The following is a 20,274-nucleotide window of genomic DNA, read 5'->3' as shown; positions in this document are numbered from 1 at the left end:
CGCCTCGCGAAACAGCTCGCGCACCCGCTGCGCGCCGACACCGACGTACACTTCCTCAAACTCGCTGCCCGAGCAGCTGACAAATGGCACCATGGCCTCGCCAGCTACCGCCTTGGCCAGCAGCGTCTTGCCGACACCAGGTGGGCCATCGAGCAGCACACCCTTCGGCAGCTTCGCACCAAGCGCCTGATACCGCTCCGGCTGCTTGAGGAAGTCTATCACCTCCACCACCTCGTGCTTTGCCTCCGTCAGCCCCGCCACGTCCTTCAGCCGCGTGCTTACCGACATTTCTCGCTTGAACGTAAACCGGCTCTTCTCCGCCTGCGCCGCCATCGTGATCATGCGGGCCGACCCGTTGAAGCCGGCGTTCACAACAGCCAGCACCGGCAGCAGACACAGCAGCAGCATCGGGATCCATGGGTAGTAGGTGCTGAACTGAATCAGCACATCCTTTTCCGGGTCACATGTCTTCTCGAACGTCGTAAAGTCGATGAAGTTGCGCACGCCAATGAACCTGCCGTTATCGTCCACGTAGACGGCGGTGTGGCTGGGCACGTCCACGACAACCGCGCTGTAGTTCGACACGTCAGCGTCAAGCCGCGCCTGGGCCGTGTACCACCGGTAGCCAATAAGCGCAGAGAGCAACATCGAGAGGACGCCAAGGTGGCGCCACGTCCGCTGCAACCGCGCCCGTGCTGCTATTTGCGCAATCAGAGCACGCTCCTGCGGCGACAATGTGTAGGCGCGCTGTACCGAATCAGTTGGAGTGCGCTGCGGCAGCATCTTCGACACAATATTCTTCGCATAAAATGCCTCAAACCCGCGCGGCACGACGCGATCCTTGGCAAAGACATCATTTACATTCGCCTCGTGTACTGGTGGCGTCGGCTGCTTCGGTGGCGAAGTCCTCCCCCCTTGGAGCTGCGGCGTCGGCTCCTTGACGCTAGCCTCCGCACCAGTACTTGACGGGCACACCGAAACCGGCGCAAGCGTTGAGACTCCCCCCTTCTCAGAGGATAGCGAAGAGGCTCCTTGTCTGTTTGGGGTGCCGGCGGCTACCACCGTGTTTGCAGCTACAGTGTCCACCCCGCTCTGCTTCGCTGCAGGTGAAACCTGCGTTCCCTCAGAAGATGCCTTCGCTGCTTCCGCCGGCTTATCAGATTGTGACGAGGAGGGCGGCAGCGCGGAAGAGGCGCAGAAGCGCACGCTGGCGTTGCCGGCAGGCAGGCCGTACGCCGCCAGCGGTTGTCTCGACAGCACCACGAGGGCCCGCGTGTAGAGCATCCCTATCGCGTCCCTTTCTCTGTGCTTGTTTCCCAGACGGCGTGCGACGATGACGGGTGCTGTGACGCCTTCCTTTTCTGCCGCCTGATGACAGCCCTACCTTGCTCGCCCCTGACACCGCAGCGAAACCACAAGGAAACACAAAACAGCTCGTGCTCGCTCTCTCTCTCTCTCTCTCTGGGTGGCAGAGAGAGGCGAGTACACGAAAAGTATATGCAAGGAGCACGGACTGAGAAACAGAGGGAAAAAAGACAGGAGCAGACACGGAAAACGAAAGCAAGAGACCAGCAGCCTGAAAGCGACTATACCGCTGAGCAGATACGCTCTACTCCTCCGACTGCGATTGCACGACAAGCATATCCGTATAGCAATGAAGGAGGAGGAGAGAGAGAAGAAGCGGTCGAAGCAATGCGCCAACAAGGCGAGACGCATGAACGCACAGAGGAGAGGTGGCACGAGTTGGCATAACCTGCAGAATGGCATGTGCGACAGGCATTGCGTCACGATGTGGCATGCAACCTCGCTTTAGGGAGGCAGCTGATGTGTGTGTCTACACACCAAAGTGTGGACACAAAAAGGTGCACACGCGGACGGAGAGGCGCAGGAGTCACTTGACCCAACGCCGAGGGCGATTTGTGGAGGATGTGGGGGGTAAGACAGCTGAAATGGGAAATTACGTTGCGGTGATGTCGCTCTCACGACAGCAACGTCACATAGCTGTCGCTACGCTGAGACCATTCTTCGTTACTTTATAACGTCTGTTTTGTCTTCTTCCTTTCGCATAGGCGAACGTGCTGACCAGTGGCACTGCTGATAAGAGCATCGATACACGCAGCGAACTGGGTACGTGTCTCTCTTTCTCTCTTGGTGGGTGTCAGCATCACTATTTTCTGCTCAAGCAGTGCCATATACCTCCTCCTTGCGACTGACACTCGTACTGCCTTATACGTGTCTTTTTCCCCCTCCCTACCTCTTCCTCGCAGCAAGGCAACAACACAAGGGATGCTTGCACCCTCACCGCCTCTCTTGCGATGTGTGAAGTTTATCTTTTCCCTCAACAATCGCGTTCAGGCGCGGAAGTAATGACAGGGGACACGCCGCCGTGCAGATGGTCTCCAGGGTCTAGTACGCCCACTTAGTGTGGGGAAGCCAGTCAGCTCCCCCGTATCCCTGCCAATGCCACGCCCCCTCCCGTGGTGACGGGGCCAACCACCTACGACGCAGGGGAGGTCAGAGCGATGTATCGCTGCGGATGTCAGCGGTCAGGTCCTGGGTGGCGCTGCGGTGGAGCGACCTGCGACACCGAGCACGTTGGCACTACTCATGTGATGGGCGGGGAGTCAGTGTGGCTCGAGCGTATCCCGCCCGACCCTCGCTGCCTCCTGGTGAGGGGTGCCCGCGTGCCACCCCGAGTCGGATGCGCCGCGTGGAGACCTGCGCAGCGGGTGGTGGGTAGGGCTTGCGGTAGAGGCCGTGCCCGGATGACTGAATCGGCACACTGTTCTACCGCGTCTCTCCCGCTGCCCCGCGCCACGCGATGAGCCTGTGACAGGGCGTGAGGTCGAGTCGAGTTCAGCTCATGTCCTCCGGTGGAGGGGGCATGATGGAAAATACAGTGTCCATATCGGTGCGGTCACATTGTGTGAATCTAATACGCGAAGGCAGAACGAGTACGATAGTGCCTGAATCTCATCGCTGGCGCAGATTTGCTGCCAAGCGCATCGCTCTCGCGTGGGACCATCTCGTTATGACACAGCAGGCCGCGATGACATTCTCTGGGGTGCCTATCGCCCTCCGGACTTTGTGGAACGCACTGCACATGGCGGGAGAGCACTCGTCTGCGTTCCTGAGCGGCCCACTGCAGAAACAGAACCACAGCAACGTTCCACAAGCCCTTCGGCACACAACAGGTACTACACCGCGCGGCACAGCGTCTCTGCAGAGAGCTCTACAAGAAGCGAGTAGCCCGCTATTGCCCCATCCGGGTTTACCGCTGCGGACTCAAAAGACGCGCGCAGAAGCGCGGGGCAGAAGAAGCCTTCTGTAACCTGAAAGGAACTTCCAATGGTCTATGTTAGGCAAGCTGCGTGGGTCATGAAGCCGTCATAACGAGCAATCTGGCTCCGATTCCAGCACTTCACGTTTTGTCCCACCAGCAAGCTCGTACCATCAACAGCATCCCTCAGGCAGCCCAACTGAGGCGGGTACATGACGACAACTCCAAAGGCCATCATCCTTTACTCCGACGAGAGCTGTAACTCCACATGAAGTGCCGCAGGAATAAGAGTCAGCACTTCTCCACAACAGAGGCGGTCGAAATACGCACCCTTGTAGTGGATGTGGAATGCGAAGTTGAGGTCAAGAGGTTCGTATACTGTGTAGCACTACCAGTACGTCTCCGCTGACCCTGAAGTCGACAGGTCTACGATGTACGGCTGGAGGTGCAGAGTTGCCGCCACTTCTGGTGCGAATACACTTCCCCTGGTCTGCACAGAGACGTTGGCCGCGCCTATAGACAGCTCTGTGTACACCTTGAGTGGAGAGAAAGAGGGGCCCTGACCTGCCCATCAACACGACCAACAGCTGTTTCGTAGTGAAGACACTCGAGTCATCGATGGTCCGTGCCCTGACACCCCGAGCAAAAGCAAACGTGGTGGATACATCTGCTGGCGAAGGCGTCTGGAAAAATCGGAGACAGTGTTCCTTTGTGGTTCAGCCTCTCCCACCCATCCATTTTAAGCCTGATGTCAGGCGTAAGAGGCTCATACGTGACCTCCGCCCTGACAACGACAAATGCGAGAGACTTGACAAGATTATTGAGGGGGGTGACAGGCATGGGCACAAAGCACACCTTGACGTTGTCGTTGACGTTCTCTTTGGAGTCCAGAGCGGCGGAGGAGAAGTATATGATGGTCACTTTTCCATCATGGAGGGGGTCGCCCGGCTTCAGAAGCGCGTCATGCGGCATGTGGCGGTGCTGTGCCTGGTTGTCGACGATGATCGTTGCTGCGTAGCCGATTGTCTTGGTGAAGAATTCATACAGGTACTGACCATCACGCAGTGGCTGTGCAGCACCTCGAAAAGTAAGCGCTTGAATGAGATCAGAGGCAAGGGACGAGACTGCTTCAGCGTTTACAGAAGAGACAAAAGAGGTGGACGCTGTGATGGCCACCGCTCCTCCCCCTAGTCCCATCATCGGCTGTTTCACCGCACCCAACAACAGGAGAAACGTGATCCCGCTCACCTTGAACTTGGTCACTGAAGAGGGAAAGAGAGGGGTGGATGGAGAGCGAAGAAAAGGGGGAACAGAAGCAATAGCAATGCGCAGTGCCATGGAGAAAACAATAGAACAAGACACTCACGAATCCCTCCCCCTCCCCTCCTGTGGAGCCAGCATCCCACAACACGACATTGCAGACATACAAGTAAAGAGGCACCAGCAGAGTGGCAGGTAGAACGAGATCGTCGCTGAAGATGAGAGGGAGAGCAGCACGATAACGTGGACAGGGAAAGAGGAAAGGGAAAGCAGAGAGAAGAGTAAATTCAAGAGAGAGGGGAGGCGTAAGCGTGGCCACACGCACACGAGGACACAATAGACGAGAGGGCGAAAAGGGAAGACAAAAGAGAAACGCAAGAGCAGCAAACACAAAGAGAGAAGGCAGAAAGTCCCCAAGACCTCACGGCTGTTTGTACAGCTTGCTTACCTAGGTCTCACCTATGTGCGATAGAAGGAATAAAGCTTAACTATATAAAAAATCACGAGCCGGAGGGACTCTGGTGCCGCAGCGATCGAGGAGAGGAGTCGAGGGAGAGCAGAGCATGAGACATTCGATTAACTTTCCACCCCGCTGATAGTAAGCGTGCTATGCAATGATATGCTCGCACGTCAAGCAGGATAAGTCCTCCGCAAGCTGTGTTCCAAGAAACAGTAATCGGCGCGCGCAAAAGTGAGGGCGGAAGCTGCGTGCTAAGCCTTACATCCGCGCATGGATAAGAAACTGCATTCAAAACAGGATATTAGCCTGACTAGCTTGTACGTATCGACTTACGACATCCGTGAGAGGTTTCTCTCACCTCCTTCACCCTATTGGGCTCCGTCCGATCGAGCTTTAGAAGGAAGGGTATCCTCTCACTCATAGGCCACAAAAAAAAAACGTGCATTTCTGAAAAACAAATGGTGTATATGCTACAGGCACGTGAGCTAGACCCCCTCCCCCCTTACGCGCATGCTGCTCACAAGCGATGAACATTGCGGGCCTACTGCAGCGCAGCAGAGGAGGAAACGCAAGCAGATGAGTGCCTTCAGGGTATCGGTGCCGCTCGTCGAGGAAGGCCAACAGTAGAGAGCATCCCTCTTCACATCCGAAACTAAGAGAGAAAGGGGTGATAACAACACCAGAATCTATACACGTATGTATATGTATGCATCGAAGCACGTAAGTGTAGTAACAGACAAGGTGTTTTTCCTCTCCCGCTCAAGCGCCAACCGTCAGCCGAGAGGCTCAACTGCTCCCCCAAACCGATATGTAAGAGCAGAAGGAGGGAAAGAGGAGAGAGTTCACCGCGTACATTCCACACATGTGTAGGAGTTTCACACCTTCGTGAATAAATGTATATAGAGGCATACGTATATGCCTGTCTCTCTCTCTGTGTGTGTGTGTGCTTGAATGGGCGAGTGTAGCCGTGATGGGTGATAGGGGAGAGAAGAGTGCGCGGCGCCTAGCGTGGCGGGTGTATGAGAGGGAGGAGAAAATGGAAGTGGGATAGTGGCAAACTCCAGATACACAAAAAAGTGCAGGAGTACAACATGTGCGGGGCGAAGGGGGGCATGGGGTGATATACCGGCAGCAACGTAGTACATGCGCACATGCAAATACACATGGAACAATGGTGAGCAGGAAAAGTAACACCCACAGCACCTCCCAAAGGGGTACTTGCGAGGGGCGTAAGGAATGATTGAAGGAAGAGGGACGTATCTGTGAGGATCGACAAGGACAAATCACCACCAGGCGAAAGAAAAGGAGACGGCACCAACAGAAGAGACTCGGAAGGGCACTGATTGGACACAACAAGTGAGCTGCACGGAAGAGAGCGTGCATCAAGATGATGAAGAGCATGATGTCCTGAGAGGGCCGTCGCAAAGTGCCAGAAGAAATGTCCTGAGTGCGCTATGTTTGACTTCCTTGGGCGTGCTTGTTTTCGCTGTTGGGGTTACACGCGCCGAACTATTTGCACTAACGCACCGGTGTTTAAAACAGCTACTTCTACGGAAAGTGGAGAGAGTTTTCCGCCACATGGTGGAATTGGGCGAGTGGTGAGCACCTCAAGACGGTGCTGATGTTCGTGCAGCCTGATCTTCTGGCGTACTTTTCATTCCCTCTCACTGCTCCTAGCGGAGTGCATCCACGCGACGAGTGACAGCTAGAGGCAGATAGGGGGGATCATGGAGAGGTGTCGAACGCGACCACAGGTGCCACGATACACACAGCACGCAAAAGCACAACAACGTGCGACAAGAAATGCAGCAGAGCAGAAAGCAAAAGGGGGCAAACTGGGGTGGGTCCAGACACACACACACACACACCTCGGAGCGTCATGTGTTCCCGAGGCTCATCTTCCCTCTCACCCTTGACTTCAACTTGGACACGCTACGAAGCTTGTAGTTGTTTCGTACGAGGAAAGAGGAGTTCGCTCACCCATCCCGCCGCCACAGTGACACATCCCAGCCCAGTCCCCCCCCCTTCCCTTTGCTTCTACTGCTGTTATCCTCACATTGAGTTTCGTCCTTTTTCCGTGTCACCGCCTTGTCCCTCTTCGTCTGCGCCCAGACGAGAGGTTCGGGGCACCAGACTAAGGAGGGGCGGCAGTAAGAAGATCTTCCGCTTGACCGTCACGCCTTCGCTGCAGCTGCTACAGCCGGGGGTGTGTCGGGGGTCGCCTTGAGACTGGACTCCACGTACGCTATCTGAAGATCCAACATGCTTGACGGTGCGTAGAAGCGGCGCAGCAGCTCCACCGCCTTGTCCACATGAGACTTCTTTTCCGCAGGGCTAAGGGCGAGGAAAGCGAGACGGGTGTGCTCGTTGATGAGTTCCACCCTATTCTCGTTCTTGTGTATTTTTATGTCGAGCTGTAGAGCCTCTCGTAAGTGCTGCACGCACTTGTCTCGCTGCTTCAGGTGGAAGTAGGCCTGGGCGAGAGCGTCGTGCGTCTTGATGAGCATCCACTGCGGTGGGTGTGGCGGGGGACAAATGTACCGCATTATAATTTCGTAGCTCTGCAGCAGCACTGTGACGGCTGTGGCGTAGTCGCCCTCTCGCACAAGGCGGCGCCCCTTCTGATAGTAGTCGGACGCCTGGATGTACTTCTCCTTCTCCGCCGTCAGCACCGGCTCATCCACCTGGTTGCGGCATGACTGACAACTGCAGAAAAAGCCGTAGCATTCGCGCAGGGTGTGCAGTCGGTGGCGCATGCTGTGGAAAGAAAAGCGCGATATGCCACCATACGACACTGTCAACTCCTCGCCCTCCATAGCTCGGCGAATGACACGAACGATGAGCCGGGCACACGAGCCTTGCGGGTTGCCCTCAAAGGACATGTAGCAGTTGGGGTCGCAGGCGTGGTTGAATAGAGCGCCAACGGCGTACACCGCTTTGCCCAGGCGCGCCACGGTCGTGTTGGTCTGCAGAAGCATCGAGCTGTTGGCTGCGGAAGCCGACGTAGTGGTCTGCATCGTGCATGTCACGTCGACCGCGTTGAGAAGAATCTGCCGCTGTGCCTTGCGTAGCTGCTCTGCTTCAGGCTCTGTCAGCGCCCCCACGTAGAAGCCAATCGCCGCGACGATTGACTCACAGCCACCGACGGCCGCGTTCGGCTGCAGCTCGCGGCTGAAGCTGCCCTCTAGGGTGCGAATGTGATTAACTCCAAAGTCGTTCCCCGTCACAGGGTCCAATTCGGGGGAAGCGGAGAGCTCTGCGAGGTCTGGGTAAGCGCGCATGCCAAGAATCATGCGGTACGCCAGCAGTGCATCATTCGGACAGCAGAGGAAGAAAGGATGCTGACTCTCCTGCTGACCGTAGTGCTCCCAAGCAGCTTTTGCGCATGACGGGCTGCAGAAGAAGCCGCGTGACTTGACGTGATGCTGCCGGTACTCGTCACCGTGATACAGACAAGTGCTGCGCTGCAGACAGTACGAGCACACCGATAGCAGTGCCTCGGTGCGGGCCACGATGGCATACGGGGTCTCTTCTAGCACAGACCCCTCCGTCAGTTGACTGACCGCTACAAGACCGCGTCCCTTAGCAGACCGTTCGATGCGCACCTCTCCGTTCACACGCGCGCGCGGAGGCAGGCACGTTGCGGCCATACCGCCTGCGGTCTCGCCAAACACTTTCGCCATTGCTTCAGGGGAGTTGGCGGCATCGCTCGACTCCTGCTTCGAGGCCTCCATATCCTTCTGGCCCAGCTCTTCCAAACCAAGCTCCACAAGGGCGCGGCCACGGCGCTGCATCGCCTTCCAGTAGGTCGGCTGGTACTGTACCGCGCGATCCGCGTCGACACAGGCGTCGGCGTAGCGATGTTCGTCGAAGAATACGGTGCTACGGTTATTGAGTAACACCGCCAGCGTCTCTGGTGCCTCAGCGCACAGGAGCCCATTTGTATAAGACAAGACTGCCTGCTGGTGCTGCCGCCTCTTATACTCAGTGTTACCCTTCTCCTTCCACTTGAGCGCCATTGCCTCGTCAAGGCCAGAGACTCGTCTGGCTGTTTCAAAGAACTCGTCAAGGCGTACAAATACATCGGACTTTCTTTCTTTCAACAGCATGAGAAGTTCCCCTATGGGAAGCTCGCCGCCGTTGGCTGGGAAATCCTCCTGCAGAGCCTGCAGAAAAGGATACATGTCGCCCGAATTCTGGTCCGTCATTGGCGCTTTTGACTCGGCTCCGTCTGCGCCAGGCACTGACGCAGCAGTGAGAGCATTCGAAAACGACATGGGGACACGTCGATGCGGCGTGCTCCACGCTAAGGATGGAGAATCGTAATGGTAGTAGCGTTGCTTCGTCGTTATTCGCTCTGCGTGTTTCACTGAGTTACTCAATTCGTGGTACGCGGGGAGAGGGGGAGGGGCGTGGGCTGAGGCGCTGCTCAAGCAGGGAACAAAGTAGAGACGCAAAAGATAGTAAAAGAAGCACACACACACACACACACACACACGGGCCTCTAACCTACAGAGTGAGCCGAAACCTAAACCACAACGAAGGGAGAACACCACAGACGCGTAGCAGTGAATGGGATCAGAGAGGGATGGGAGGAGCACACCGACGTACACCGATTGAGAGAGACACGTGCGAAGGAATAGAGTCACAACGTTGTGAGGAATAAAACACAAAAACCGACTTCCTCAGTGTCGCAAGCGAGTAGAGAGCCACAGTTGCCGCTGTTGTCGATCAATGTGTTCTTGTTTCCCTATTTTGCTGTGGCTTTCTAAGTATCACAGCATGCGTACGTGTGCGCACTGAGTCCCTTTTCTTTGGGTTCCGGATCTCTGGCACACACCCGGTTCGTGGAAAGGGGGGGGGTAGCAACAGCGGGATGCCAAACGAGAAGAAACACCAAGAGAAAAGCAAGACTGAAGAGAAACAGAAGAGTGCCAAAGAAATAATGAGAGAAAAAGAGGAAGAAGATGGAGCCACTCAAAGTAGAATGCATGAAGAATTGAAACACCTCGAGGTCCGATGCGGCGGCTTTGTAACGTGTTGCCACAAACACCTCACTTCGCAGGCAATGTGCCTGCGTGTCTCTCAGCTAGCCATGGCCAGTTGTGCTCTTTTCAGCAAACTCGCTTTCTTGTTTCGCCATTCCATTACCGCCACCTCCTCCCAGCCAAGTGCCTCGTGATTTAGAACAAAAATAGAGGGGTGAAATATGGGCTGCACAGTTGCACGCTTCCAAGACAGAAGAACGACACGCGCACTGTAAGAGAGACCTCGCACACGCACCTTCTGTGTTAAGAGCGGCTGATGTAACGGTACACGATGAGATGCACCCGCAGGTATTCGTTTAGGGTTTTCGTGGGCACCTCTGTGCGTACTCTACTCTGCTCGCATGAACATGAAGTTCCATTGCTCCCACAAATGTGGAGAACAAGAAGTCTGACGGGAGAACAACACTTCTTGGAGAAGAGGAAGAGATTGGGTTAGTGTGGACCAAAGCTTCTCTAACAGAAGAGCAGAGTTGCGTCGAAAGAGAGAGGGACCTTTCATAAAGACGTATTCTACTGACAGCTCACGCTATCCCGCTGGTAGTTAGTCGCCTTTCCCCAGCTTGTCCTCCTCTCGGCCTTCGTCCTTTGACAGACCAACTTTGAGGCGCCAAGCGCGCACGCGGCGAACACAGAAACGCGCAGTCGCGCATGCAGACCCGCCTACCATGCAACAACAACAAACATATGCACGTTTGCATATTCCCCAGGATTACGACAGATGCTACGCAGGACGCCTGCATGCCGGAAAGCAAGGACGTCAATGAAACACCCAGCACTATTGTTGGGCTGCAGACATCGAAGAAAAAGGGAGTCGTGAGACAAGGCAATGGCCAACACTCCTCGCCTCGCGCTCATGGGTGTGTGTGGGACTTTGCAGATGTGCGGGCAAGCACGAATCGCTCTAGTCGCATCACCCTTTTTCTTTGGGTCATGGGGTCGTCACGAGAGGCGACGCGTGTAGTGGAAACGACCGCCTTGTAGCGGCAGCTTCTACCGGGAATGTCACCAGGCGGCGGGGATGAGGAGAGCGGTGGCGCAGAATGCTCGACGTCCAACGAGAACACGACAACACACGTTTCGACTTGGTAAACGCATTACGCATCTACCAAGTCACGTGCAGCAAAAGACAAAAAGTGACCGGCGTGGAAGGGCATCGCACTACTACCATCGTCAGCCAGTACTCCTCCTCATCCCGGTGGAAACTGTAGAGGAGGTGACGATGAGATATCCTCAGTGTTACGCCACTCCCCCCCCCAATGGCCGCTCCTCCCTCATCCTGACTGCCTTTCGCCCTCCTGAGACCCCCAACGCTCCCTTGATTTCTTTCCTTACCACGAAGTACCGCACAAAACACAAGAACAACGAGAAAAAAAGAGAGCGCCGATCGCGGCACGAGCGCGGGAGAGCAGAGAAGAGACGAACACACACACACAAAAAAAATTAAAATGAAAAATGGGGGCGATGCGCAGCACTTCAGCTACGCCTCGACTTCACCGTGCGTGCCTCCTTTTCCTCAGACCCTTCCGCTCTCGCTGGCTTCGCATCTTTCTCCTTTCTGACCCCGACAACTTGTTTGCGTCTAGTCCTCAATCGTGCCGAAATAGCGGTCGCCAAAGTCACCGAGGCCGGGCAGGATGTGCATGTTCTCATCTAAGTCGTCGTCGATGGCCGCGGTCACAATCTGAACCTTGGGGAATCGACCGAGATACTTCCTGAGGCCTGCCGGGGCGGAGATAGCGTTCAAGAAGATGATGTTCTCCTCGTTCACGCCGTACTCATTGATCAGGATCTCCGTCGCCTTGATGACGCTTCCACCGGTGGCGCACATGGGGTCTAGCAGCAGCACGCGGCGCGAGGCTACATCCTTCGGCACCTTTGTGTAGCTGAAGCGTGCATCGGGGACCTTCTCGGCGCTCGCCTCGTCGCGCTGGACAAGGATCTTTCCGATACGTACACCACGGCACATTTCACGCAGCACACGCTCCATCGACTCACCAGCGCGCATGATGGAGACGCCGATGATGCCGCGGTCGTCCGGGCGCACGCCCTTGTACACAGCACCTGTTGGCGTGATGACATTAAACGGTTTCACAGGGATCATGCACAGCGCCGCCTCGAGGATTAGGCGCATGATGCGCTCTGAGTAGAAAACAAAGTCCGTACGCGGCGTCTCCACGTTTCGAATTACAGTGAAGAGGAAGTGAAGCTGCGGCGTCTGCGGCAGCAGATGAAGGTGTCCGGGGAACATGCTCAGAATATGTGTAGGGCTCTCGCGACTCCTTGGGGAGGTACCGTGCAGGGGCGTAGCGGAGGTAACATCGTGCTGGGATGTCATCTTTTGCGTTTGAGCGTGTAATAGCTGACGAGGGAAAAAGAGAGAGAGAGAGAGAGAGCGGGAAAGAAGAGGAGCAATTGAAGTCGGGTATTCAGGCTTGTGTGTGCGTGTGGTTGTGCGTTTGGGTAGAAAGTTGATGGCGTGGCCTTTGCATGCGTTGGGAGTCAGTGTATCGCACAAAGAAGGAGGAAGGGGGGAGGGGGATGACGGAATAACATAACACAAGGGGATTCGCTTTGTTTTATATCGACCGTTAATCTGGCCAAGTGAATGAAGCAAACCAAAAGGGGGAATAAGAAGGTTAGTGAGGATGCGAAAGAGAGAGGGGGCGCCGCCGACGACCACCGATAGTTGCAAAACTATTCTGATGAAGAACAAGCAAACCAACAAGAGGGCAAAGGGGAAAGTATAACGAGGACAAGAAAGGGGAGACAGTAATGTGGTACGCATGGTGAAAGAGGGACAGACATGAAAGGGGGGAAAGGGGAAGAGGTGGTGCAGAGAGCCAGGGAGCGTGAAGAGAGGAGGGTGACTGCCGTTGCATGCACTAACGCAGGAGGGCTAGACCAACCATTAACTGTTACTGCTTGCCTTTCCACCAAAGGGAAGCCGCATGGCAACCTCCGATGCTCGAATAAATCACCTCCGCACACACACGCTCCCTTGCGCATCTCTGGTGGTGCTGGTCTAAGGACCTCTTCTTGAACTCGCTGCTGTTTTTTTGTCCTTCTCAATACAAAGTGAGCGAATGATGATACGGTTGGATAAGACAGGTGAAGCGCCAGACGAGATAGAGCAACGAGAGGCTGGTAGGGTAATGAAGACTGAAAGAGACTAAATGTTTCCTGTACATCGAAGAACGAAAGAAAGAAACATAGATGAGACTATTGATGTCCTCCCCGCCACCACGTCCCACCCGCCGCGCCAACTCTCGGACCTCAACCAAGAGACGCGCCGGACGAGAAACTGCAAAGGAGAAAGAGAGGGGAAATGGAGAGAGGAGGGGAGTACACATAAGTACATCCACAAAATGCATCTTTGTCGGCAAGCAAATAAAACAGATGTAGCCACCGCGGAGGCTCCAGAACGAGGTAGCAGCGCAGAAAAAAGGGGAGTGCCTGCCGAGGAATTTAGGCGTTAGGTGCACGGGTGGACGCTTTCGCACTTTCCCTCTCCCTTGCGTGGCATGGTATATCCTTTGTATCCCGCGCCACCTTTCCGTAGCGCCATACCATCACTTCTTGAAGCGCCCCTTCATGCAGACAAGGTGGCGGAAGTCCTCGAGACTGATGCGGCCGTCGCCGTCAAAGTCCGCCGTGCTAACCAGAACCGCCAGCTCCTCCTTGCTCAGATCGCCAAAGCCGACGCGCGCCATGATGCATGACAGAATGTCCTCCTCCACGTAGTGCGAGTTGCGGGGGTCGTAGATGCGGAACGCTTCGGCGACAGCGTCAAAGCCGCCCTCTCCAGCCCGGGCGCCTGCGTTTCCCTGCGAGCCGACGAGATACGCGTCGAGGCTAGTGTTGAACGCAGTGGTAGGTGCTGCGCCTGAACTTGGTGTGTTGTGCCCTTCTGTTGGGCCGACCTGACCGCCGCCAAGGCTGCGCTGGAGCTGCTGGAATGAGTTGATGAGGTCCCAGAGCTGATCGACATCGAGGCCTGCGCGCGTGCCGTTTGTGTATGGCCCTCCCGCACCACTGGTACCTCCTTCTCCAGAGAAAGAGCCATCAATAGGAGCTGCTTCGCCGCCGCTGCTGCTGCTGCGAGCCGCACCGATGCCACCATGCCGCGCTGCTGAGCAGGTCCTGACCGCACCGGATGCAGCTCCGCAGCCGCCTGTGGAGCCGCTGGGGTCTTCGACAAGGAACTTGTACTCCTTGGTCGTCAGCTGTGGGAAGAAGGCGGAGAGGCGCTGCTTGAGGTTTCCCATGGTGAGCAGGCCGCTGCCGTTCACATCGAGAAACTGGAAGGCGGCCTCCACGTCGTCTCGGGTGAGCTGAAAGTGCAGAAGGTCTTCGTGATCGTGCATACTTTCGTTTGAAGAGGACCGAAAGTCCAGCATTGCATCAACGCCCCTACCCCGTCCGCCACGGTGCTCGTGAGTATCAGCATCACCACCAGCACCGTGAATAAACGACGTGTCAAGGCTCAGCTCATTGCTGTGCGGCGGACCGCCGACGCTGCTGCTGATAGTGGGATCAAACTTCACGCTCCGCTGCGACCTCATGCGAACTAGCGGGGCGATGGCGGACGCCGTCGTCGTGGAGCCGTTTATCAGTGAGAGCCGAGGCGATGCCTTACTGCTGGCAGTCGGTGGTGAGCTTGATAGATCCATCCGTAAAGAAGGTGAGGAAAAGATTCGTAAGACAAAAAGGAGGAGGGGAGGCAAAGGGGATGGAGTGGAGCCTCACTCGCACCCAACAGGGGGGTATGACGAGAAATTGAGCAAGCGGTGTATGTGTGAGCGTCCCACAGAACGCAAGAAAAACGAGAAATTTGATGGTCACTGCTCTCTTCTTAATACCACAAGAGAGAAAAAAAAATAAACAAATGCGGTGCCGCGCGCCTCGCCCCACTTACGCTGCTTGTATTGAATGTCGCTGAGAGTTTTTCTTTGTTCTCTGGCCTGGGCCCTTGTCGTTGGCGCGGGTATGAATGTTGTACACGCATGCAGTCAAGGATAGTGTGCAGGTTTGCAGCTACACACACGTCGAGGGGGAGAGGGGGAAAGAGGTGAAAAGAAAGCAGCCGAGAAGACGAAATCGACTAAGTAGCTGGCTCAAGTGTCAGAAGCACTTGCGTGTATCGGAGAGAGCCTTGGCAGGGGGTGGGGGGAGGCGTGGAGGTGAATATCTGGCACACCACTTCCCCATCAAAGAAAGGTGCGTTGCAGTACGTCATGTAAACGTAGCTCATCAACGAGTGAGCACACCACTCACAAGGACTTCGTAATATTTGAGTTTTTTTTTTCCAGTGTTTGCGACGACGGCGGCAGCAGCCGACGCACTCAAGAGCTGAACGAAGGAAGAGAAGGCAACGCACGGTTGCCGTGCAATGAAGCGACCTTGAGCTCACAGCGACAGCATCTGATCAAATGAGTAAGCATTAGCCCTTTTTTCGTGTCAGAAGACCGTCTTTACCCACAGACAGCTGTTCACATTTTTCTCTGGTTCCATTTCCCTGCCTACCTCCTCTGCACTGTCTTGGCCTCTCTCCTACTCTCACTCGCTATGCCATCTAACGTCATCGGCCACGCGGGGCACATGCACGAATGAAGCGAGAGGAGTGAAGTGGTGGCACCGTCGTCGAAATCGGGGAAGAATACTAGAGAGGAGGGTCGGCAAGGAGACAAGCGAGGCAAGAAGAGGTTGTTCGCTTCATGTGTCTCATCACAGCGGCACAGCATAGATGTGCTGTGGTGAGCCGGTAGCGTTGCTTTACTTTGGGTGGTGGCTCATTTTCTGCGTCCGCCACCACCCACCATCGTTCTCTGATATATTACGCATCGTCGGCCGTTACTCGTCTGTTCTCCACCACCGTCGCTCAAGCAGCAGGTCAGGGGAACGGGGTGAAGGGAGACGGGCTGATGCAGCAACGAGACGCAAGACATGACGGAGGTAGGGGGGCTGACGTCGGAACAATCACGAACTGAGAAGAGCGACACAAAAAAAAATAGCAAGAGCAACGACACAACGCCGTTTAGCACGCGAACACGCCCGCATGCGCAGTTGCCAATGACTCCTCGGAACGTGCACAAAATACAGAGGCACACAGAAAGGCGCAAGTCGAGAAAAAAGAAAAAAGTGGCGGATAGGAGCAACAACGACATACAATAGCGCTAGTGAAGCTCATCGAGTCATCCCTGATCTCCATGTGGCCGCATACGCAAACGGTAACTCAGGTGGTGAGTGCGTACATGCTGCCTGCCACCAACCCACACATAGAGAAGAGCAAGGACACCAGCAACACTAGGTGCCTGGACACGACATCCAATAGGTAGATAATGGCTTTGCCTTATCTAGTGAGCACATATAAAAGGAGGAGGGGGGGAATATACGCACGGATGTAGAAATGGTGTTGAGTAGTGATAGGGAGAGGCCACGGAGGGAAGGAGAGAACGTGATGAGGGTGTTCAAGAGAAAGGGCCGTGGCGAATGCCCTCTCACTGTCGTCTACAGTCGCCCTCCACTCTCTCCTCTCCAACGCCGAGTTGAAAAAGACAACTTCGTGCTTCTGGCAAAAACATAACCGTCGTCGTTGTCAAAGTACACCAGAAAGGCGCCCTGCCGCCGATACACATCCGCACAGCAGACACATGTGGAAAGACGTCACGATAGGTAAGAACAACTCAGATCATCTCCCCTTTGCATTCAGTGGGACGTACAGGAGCAATATAGAAACCATTTATTCCTCTGCGCGTTGCTTCATAGTCCGATAACTTCCGCAGCACCTCCACAATCATAATGCCCAGCACCCAAAACGAAGGTGGCCCTGGAGGCAGAAGAAGAAAAGAGCAAAAAAAAAGGAACGATCAAATCAATGGCAGCAGAGGGGTCCAAAAAAAAAAAGAACATAAACGAAGGCCGCACACCAACACAGATGGAAAAACACACGAACTCAGTAAAGAGACATGTAAGTGCTTTTACCTCAACGTATCCAATACATACCCCAGTGCATGAAACTGCACTCGACTCGCGCCCTGTCACAGGCTCATCGCGTGGCGCGGGGCAGCGGGAGAGACGCGGTAGAACAGTGTGCCGATTCAGTCATCCGGGCACGGCCTCTACCGCAAGCCCTACCCACCACCCGCTGCGCAGGTCTCCACGCGGCGCATCCGACTCGGGGTGGCACGCGGGCACCCCTCACCAGGAGGCAGCGAGGGTCGGGCGGGATACGCTCGAGCCACACTGACTCCCCGCCCATCACATGAGTAGTGCCAACGTGCTCGGTGTCGCAGGTCGCTCCACCGCAGCGCCACCCAGGACCTGACCGCTGACATCCGCAGCGATACATCGCTCTGACCTCCCCTGCGTCGTAGGTGGTTGGCCCCGTCACCACGGGAGGGGGCGTGGCATTGGCAGGGATACGGGGGAGCTGACTGGCTTCCCCACACTAAGTGGGCGTACTAGACCCTGGAGACCATCTGCACGGCGGCGTCTCCCCATCCCCACCCCGTCATCTGGGGTAATGCAGAGATCACGTAAAAAAATAAGATACCTTGAGTGGGGCTCGCACTTCAGATGCACACGAGTATAGGTCGTAAGATTTACTCTTCTTTGTCCCTTTTTGGGCTTGTCCAATGCTGTGGAGAGAAGAAGAACCTCATCTTTGCATGTAGGTTGATGCCGGTGCTTGTGAATCCGTACAAAGTGGCTCTGCGTTGTCTGCTGTGCGGAGACGCGAAGGAGGAAGCCGAGATCATACTGTCATGCCGACCACCACAAGCACACTTCATGAAGGAGATCAGTTGTAGTATGGGAAAGCTGAAATGGTTGTACCCCACGGTAGTCCTTGGTAATGCTGCCTGGAGAGCAGTCAGCAGAGGGAGTGGTCGCATTGCATCTTGAATGAAAGGGCCACGTGCCTGGACTAGGAGAGTCCTCACAACCCGCCCCCATCCTCCGCCACATCATAACCTACGCCTTTTTGGGGGATGGTAAGGGGAGTCATGAGTTGCACTGCATGCAGGCTGTGAACGCAGCCCGACCGCGCAGAAGTACGATGCACACAACAGAGTGCATGAACGTGTGCGCCATTGCATCGGCAGCGTCGCTGATTTCAGCAACTCCAATGTCGGTGGCAAAAAAGAGCAAGGTAGGGGTAGCGATTGTGCGGCAGTCCATGCCCCCCCCCACAACCCTCCCGATCGTCCCCATCCCCTAAGCCTCATGCACCACGGTGGAGTAAGGGAAACAGCAGCAGAGGTGGGGAGGAGGTGAAGAGGCAGGAGACACCAGTCGCTACTCTTCGAAGGTAGTCATGCTTAAAACAACAGATTTTAAAACGGAGGAAAGCAAAAAGGAAATAAAACAATGCATAATAAAATACATAGCACCACCAGGACCTGTGCACGCAGCGTACGCCACCTGCGAAGAGAAGGAACGCGCTTTCCGTGCTTCCGACCCGCCCTTCCGCGACTGTGCCCCCTCAACAACGTTCATCATCGGAGCGCACTTTTGCTCCCCTCTTTTCATCCACACACACCGCTGCTGCTCCGCCTACGCGAGAGTTATGCTGCAACCCTCTAAGTCGCTTTCACCTTCACAACGCAATCTATCGCCTCCTTCTGCGTCTCGGCCAAGGGACGCTGAAGAACAAAGAAAGCGCATCGGTACACCAGCTGTTTCATGCTGCGTTGATTGTTCGTGTAGGTCGTGTCGATAAACGACGGCGGTCCGTTCAGCACAAAACCGATGCGTTGCGCAACGGTCAGTACCTCGCCTAGTGACAACTCAATCGACATATCGTCGGCGCTGTCGGCAAAGTGATACAGCAGGGGCCCGACATTCACCCAGTACCCACCAGGGACAAGAAGGTTGTAGATGATCTCGAGGTACTCTATGATGTTGTGGGCTGTGTCGATAAAGAAACATGTGGCTACGACCGACCACGTCTTGTGTTGGTGCGACTTCGCGTACACCTCTGTGAAGTCTCCGGCGACCATAGAGAGCTGTCCAAAGGAGAGACCCGTGTCACGTAGAGCATCGATCGCCTCGGAGGCGCACAAGTCGGGGATCTGCACCTCGGCGAACTGGTCGGCACGGTTGACTAGATTGCAGGTGCTGTCACTATAGGGGTAGATCTTGTGCTGGCACGATTCAAACACGTGGTTCTGGATATAGTGACCGGCGATCAGCATATGGTAGCTAAACTCATTTGCCTGGGCAAAGAAGCCGCGGAGGGCAAGTTCCACAGAGAGTCGGCAAAGTCCAGCCCCAGGAATCAACACTCGCACGTTCTCGCGCTCGCTTCGATTGGGGAAGCAGCGATTCAACGTATCCAGAATCGGCTTGTACACGCAGTCGCGCTCTGCCACACCCTCGGCAGACCAGTCGCGCACGAATTGGCGCAGAGTTGAGAAAACCTTGTTCATATCCAGGGGCGTCGGGGGCGGCACATCTCCCATGAGCACCGTCGTACCCTCGGGCCAGTAGCTGTCGAACAGCTCCTCACTCGCCTCGCAGATGGCGTCAAAGAAGGTGCTGTTCACTTCGATGCACTCCAGGTACTTATCGAGGATCTTGTCCAGATCGATGCACAGCAGATCGCGGTGCTGATCTTGCAGCTTGCGGAAGTTAGTGCACCGCATCTCGCGCGCAGCCAGCGCCTGGCGCTTATAATGGTGGAAGGCGCGCACGGTGCGCAGGAAGCTGATATGGTCTTCAACCATATCCGGATCAATCACCACACCAGGCGCTGGGGCGTGCGGCTGGTATAGGGGTATCGCCTGATTAATCGCGCTCTCCATGGAGTACGGAGGCGAGGATACACCTTGGTGCTCATAATCCTGGGCCTCGTTCGACATGTTGCTAATGGCGTGCGGCGTTTGCGGTGACGGTGCTGCTAAGACACCATTGTTTCCACCACACCCCGTTGCTTGCTGGTCTGCCGACATCCTTGAGGCGCACCTGTGTGTGGACAGGAGGGGAAAAATCGTATAATTTAATATGCGAAGTGGTGCACGTGGGTGTACAAGATAAAGGTAAGACGGTGAGTCACCTAACACACTAAGCTCTTCTCTTCCTCTCTGCGCTTCTTTACGGGCAAACTCAGTTCTGAGGTGACTATGCTTGCTCGTCAGTGTCAAACACGCCTACTCGGCTATGATTGTGGTGTGCCAAAGACGAGGACAAGAAAGAACAACACGAGAAGTGGCGTATATACGTGAAAA

The 20,274-nt window shown here is 55.4% G+C and overlaps 6 protein-coding genes across 6 annotated transcripts in view, besides 2 other annotated features; all 6 read right to left on the bottom strand.

Moving 5' to 3' along the window:
* LPMP_201080 (mitochondrial ATP-dependent zinc metallopeptidase, putative) overlaps window positions 1-1,284 on the bottom strand; it is a gene marked incomplete at both ends in the record, with an annotated part of 2,373 nt that extends 1,089 nt beyond the window's left edge. The window contains one exon of the mRNA XM_010700005.1: window positions 1-1,284. This exon is cut by the window's left edge and continues 1,089 nt beyond it. Within this exon, the coding sequence (XP_010698307.1) occupies window positions 1-1,284 (1,284 nt within the window).
* A 1,080-nt stretch (window positions 1,285-2,364) lies between these two features.
* Window positions 2,365-2,894: a repeat region.
* A 998-nt stretch (window positions 2,895-3,892) lies between these two features.
* On the bottom strand, window positions 3,893-4,618 carry LPMP_201070 (hypothetical protein; the record flags this gene model as incomplete). The annotated part of the gene is made up of 1 exon (XM_010700004.1): window positions 3,893-4,618. One exon carries the CDS (start codon window positions 4,616-4,618, stop codon window positions 3,893-3,895), a length of 726 nt encoding a protein of 241 aa, XP_010698306.1.
* Window positions 4,619-7,174: 2,556 nt separating this feature from the next.
* Window positions 7,175-9,277, bottom strand: LPMP_201060 (hypothetical protein; the record flags this gene model as incomplete). The annotated part of the gene is made up of 1 exon (XM_010700003.1): window positions 7,175-9,277. One exon carries the CDS (start codon window positions 9,275-9,277, stop codon window positions 7,175-7,177), a length of 2,103 nt encoding a protein of 700 aa, XP_010698305.1.
* A 2,350-nt stretch (window positions 9,278-11,627) lies between these two features.
* LPMP_201050 (uracil phosphoribosyltransferase, putative) lies at window positions 11,628-12,296 on the bottom strand (the record flags this gene model as incomplete). The annotated part of the gene is made up of 1 exon (XM_010700002.1): window positions 11,628-12,296. One exon carries the CDS (start codon window positions 12,294-12,296, stop codon window positions 11,628-11,630), a length of 669 nt encoding a protein of 222 aa, XP_010698304.1.
* Window positions 12,297-13,617: 1,321 nt separating this feature from the next.
* LPMP_201040 (hypothetical protein) lies at window positions 13,618-14,313 on the bottom strand (the record flags this gene model as incomplete). The annotated part of the gene is made up of 1 exon (XM_010700001.1): window positions 13,618-14,313. One exon carries the CDS (start codon window positions 14,311-14,313, stop codon window positions 13,618-13,620), a length of 696 nt encoding a protein of 231 aa, XP_010698303.1.
* Window positions 14,314-17,022: 2,709 nt separating this feature from the next.
* Window positions 17,023-17,545: a repeat region.
* A 1,082-nt stretch (window positions 17,546-18,627) lies between these two features.
* On the bottom strand, window positions 18,628-19,998 carry LPMP_201030 (hypothetical protein; the record flags this gene model as incomplete). The annotated part of the gene is made up of 1 exon (XM_010700000.1): window positions 18,628-19,998. The coding sequence occupies one exon, from the start codon at window positions 19,996-19,998 to the stop codon at window positions 18,628-18,630; it is 1,371 nt and encodes a 456-aa protein (XP_010698302.1).
* Between the last annotated feature and the right edge of the window lie 276 nt (window positions 19,999-20,274).

This window comes from Leishmania panamensis, assembly GCF_000755165.1.
Source record: "Leishmania panamensis strain MHOM/PA/94/PSC-1 chromosome 20 sequence".
NCBI classification, from domain to species: Eukaryota; Euglenozoa; class Kinetoplastea; order Trypanosomatida; family Trypanosomatidae; genus Leishmania; species Leishmania panamensis.
This window is presented reverse-complemented; position numbering and strand designations above follow the sequence as displayed.